This window comes from Dermacentor variabilis, chromosome 6 (assembly GCF_050947875.1).
Source record: "Dermacentor variabilis isolate Ectoservices chromosome 6, ASM5094787v1, whole genome shotgun sequence".
In the NCBI taxonomy this organism is placed as follows: Eukaryota; Metazoa; Arthropoda; class Arachnida; order Ixodida; family Ixodidae; genus Dermacentor; species Dermacentor variabilis.
In genome coordinates, this window is record NC_134573.1 from 119,795,412 (window position 1) to 119,799,197 (window position 3,786).

The 3,786-nt window shown below is 47.4% G+C and overlaps 1 protein-coding gene across 2 annotated transcripts in view; it reads left to right on the top strand.

The window, feature by feature from the left end:
- Positions 1-2,591: 2,591 nt before the first annotated feature.
- Positions 2,592-3,786, top strand: part of LOC142585121 (acetyl-CoA acetyltransferase A, mitochondrial-like) — a 56,896-nt gene continuing 55,701 nt past the window's right edge. For both annotated transcript variants that reach the window (XM_075695637.1, XM_075695638.1), the window contains exon 1: positions 2,592-2,785. In XM_075695637.1, the coding sequence (XP_075551752.1) occupies positions 2,749-2,785 (37 nt within the window). In that variant the 5' untranslated portion in view covers positions 2,592-2,748. The remainder of the gene's footprint in view (positions 2,786-3,786) is intronic.

Consider the following 3,786-nt stretch of genomic DNA (forward strand, 5'->3'; position numbering starts at 1 on the left):
CACACAACGGAAAAGTACCTGGAAGCATGTGGACTGACATGCGCACCTGAAAAGTCGGAGCTCTTGGTGCTAAAAAAGCGCACCAGAGGCCGACAACCAGACCCAGTAGTAAAGGTGGGAGGCATCATGATTCCGCAGGTTACGACGCTCCGTATACTCGGACTCCTGATTGAAAAAGACGGGGCCGGGGGAGCAGAGTAGGAAAAAAACTCAAAGAACAGTGCAACAAATATCCCACATGATCAAAAGAGTGACAAGCAAAACTCACGGACTCAATGAAGAAGACTGCACTAGAATGACACAAGCGCTGCTCACGAGCATCGTCACGTACGGGACCCTATACGTTGACATGAAGAACAGTCAACGAGACAAAGTAAACGCCCTTTTTTTGGCCGATTCCGGATGACATAGGGCAAGGAAACACCGGGCTCACTGCAAACATATACGGCCCGACGCGGCACGTGATGCACGTAAGCATGGAGGTGACCTCCAATACGAACGCACAGTCGTTGTGATGCCGTCGTCGTCACTGCGTCGTCATCATTTAATCGCTTTCATTCCATAGTGATCGCTCCTTCTTTGTCATGCCGTCGCCGTCGTTCCACCTTGTTAATTATCGACATCACTGTGTTGTCATATCGTTCTCATCACGCCGCCGTCGTCACATAGTCGTCGTCATGCCACCCTCATTATTCCGACATCGTCATTCAATCAACACAGCTAGCTGGGCGACTTCGTGATTGAACGTATTCCCAGGGGTGGGCAGCGCAACCCGGACGAAGGACAAAAGGAAGTATGCGCTTGCATTATCTACTTCCTCTTGTCCTTCGTCCGGGTTTCGCTGCCCACTCCTAAGACAATGATAATTCAGTCATCATCATTACTTCTTCGTCATTCCATCGTCGCCACGCCACCGTCGTCACATCGCCGCAATCATTTAGCTGTCATTCTGTAGCCGTCGTACCGTCGCCGTCGAGCCATCGGAATCATATCATTTTCGTTTCATAGTCATCATGTGCTTCTTGTCATGTCATTGTCACCATTACATCGTCGTCATGCGCTCTGGGTCATCTTGATGCCGTCGTGGCCGTTCAATCATCGTCATACAGTCCTCGTCATTCCAGCGTTGGCATGCCATTGTCGAAATCATCATAACGTCGTCATAATTCCAGCATCACCATCACATTATTTTCATATCGTCGTCGCCACACCGTCACTGTCTTCTCATTGTCGTCACACCGTCGTAGTCGTTCTAGCGTTGTCACTCGTTGTTTGTTGTTTATTTCATAGTCGTAATTACGTTGTCGCCATTGCGCCGTAGTCATAAAGCGGTCGTCATATCATCGGGATCGTTCCGTCATCGTCGTTCAATCGTAGTTGCTCTGGTGTCCTCAATCCATCATTGTCATTCTTTCGTTGTCGTACATGGGAACCGCATATTCGACCGTCAAAAGTTTATCTTTAGCGAGGTGTTGATGAAAATAAGTCAAACTTGGCCGTGTGCTCAATAGTTGCTAAAGAAATGAAAGAAAACCGTTCTTCGCAAGCGCCAGTGAAAGCTTTGCTTAAGTCAACTCCCGCAGTGCCTGAGATCTGCATATATCATTGTCAAATAAAATTGCAAATGTACACTGCTCTATTTTCTTCGCGTGAATTTGCGCACCCTTGATTGAGGAACCACTAAAATCAATAATTTGAGCCCTATGTTTTTTCGCAAAAGAAGGTGCTTTACTGTATTGCAAAGATTCCATTTCCATACAGCCATACCACAACGCAATTGTTTTACTGTTATAAGATAATTATAGTCTGTTTCCTTTTGAAACTACAGATTTTTTTATGAAACGGCGATGAGTATGGTGAACGTGACGTTCTTGCAGATTAATCGTAAGGCGAAGTGTACATCCTTTGCCACTAATAACGTGAGTTTCGGAGCAATAGTTAACAGCAATTAGGTAATCATCTTTTTCATTAAAACAACTTGGGGGCAGTTGTTCATCTGAGAAACTGGGAGGAAATCACATTCCCCCGCTTTCCTTATCTCTTTTCTTCTTCTTCTTCTTGTTTTACAATGAAAGTCGCACTATATAATTTGACATATTCGTTATCCAATTTCAAGGCTCAATACAGGAAAAAAGTCGGAACCTAACGCGCCGGAAGCGCAGGAAAGGTGGCCTCGCTATTGCGTCAGACGGAAACACCCCGGGAGGTAATGCGTGACCAAGTTTGAATAATGGAATATCGGAGCGAATACTGAGGCGCGTGTCCGTGTGCCTGCATGAGGCATGTTTTTGCTGCAGCAAGAGCCCGGAGACGACTCTGTCGACAGACCTATCTCGGCCTACGTTAAGACGAGGCCGTCACGTGATCTTCGGTACACGCGTGTTGGCATGCACTGATAGCTTCATGTATCACGGTTGTTCTTTCCTTTTTTGTGCGTTTTCTTTCTTTTTTTTTGTGCTCGTTCAGCGAGCCGATTCGTCATGTGTACGAGTCGCTGCGCTGACGTATGCGTAAATCACGCAAAAAAAAAGGGGGGGGGCGGAGGGGTAGTGCGGTGCAGTGGGACTCTAGTTTTTCAGTTTCCCCAAGAGTCGAGAAGCGGCGACAAACGTGGGTGCTAACAATGCGCTGCGACACATGGCAGCCGTCAGGCGCCGACAGAATCTGTTGAGTTCACTTCATCACTGGTAAGTGCAGTGCTCCGGTGGCCCTCATCGCACGCATCTACGCTGACAAGAAGAGAAAAAAATGCGACCATTTTCATTTCAACGGAAACGCCGCTTAGGTATGCAGCTCATGCCCACTACGGTTACATTCGGTCCGTCCTTGCGTGGATTTTCGTTAGAGACGAGTCAGATGTATGCATGGTGCGCTTCTGGCGTGGACCGCATTTCACGGACGGTGTTTTCAAACGACTATATATGTCACCGAGTGGCACGTTCGGACAACACTTAGGGTAGTGTTTCCAGCCCTCTATGAGGAAAGGACCAGGGTACTACTCGCCGCAGGAGAAGTGCTCCTCGACGTACCGATGACGTGCAGCTCTCCGGCAGCGAACTCCTCGCGTACTCGGAGAAATGCATCGCAGCAGATGCAATGATAGCCATGGCGCGAGGGAAATGTATTGCCCGTCAACTCTTTGCACACGTCTCGCACTTCGGTCCGCGCGCAGCCCGTGACGTCACGCTGTTTACGAAAGGGAGAGGATTCACCCAGCCAGGACAGCCCACTCAAGATAAAAGCCCTTTCAAAGCTGTGCAACCGCCTGGTGAGGCATGCAACGCGTTAGTTCATTTGCATCCCGTTTGAAAGCAGCACTGCTGCAACGAGCAAGCGGGGCGCGGGGTCGGCTTTTTAATATTTTGTGGGCTCTTTTAAAAGCGGAAAAAATTTCACTCGAGAGAGAGAGCACGCCGCAAACAATTCCAATTGATGTTTTCGAATGTGTTATAAAACATGGTGTTGACATATCTGGCGTAAGCTAATAAAGAATGGTTTCTCAATCAATCATTACAAAGCAATTAATTAAGAACAATGCAAGATGTACTGGACGCTTCTTCAGATTGCTGCTAACAAATATACAGTTGGTCTCACCCGTGTAAAAGGTTTTGCTTCTTCCTAAATCTTGGTACATGTTATCTGGGACCCCCTGTATCTACAAGGCGATGTAAAGACCACTGCCAGTTTGTCTAGTTTTTGAAAAAAGCGTGTATTTAAGAAAGGCCCAGTCAACAGATGATAAATTTTCTTCTATTGACAACAGTCGTCTAGTGAACGGTCACAACG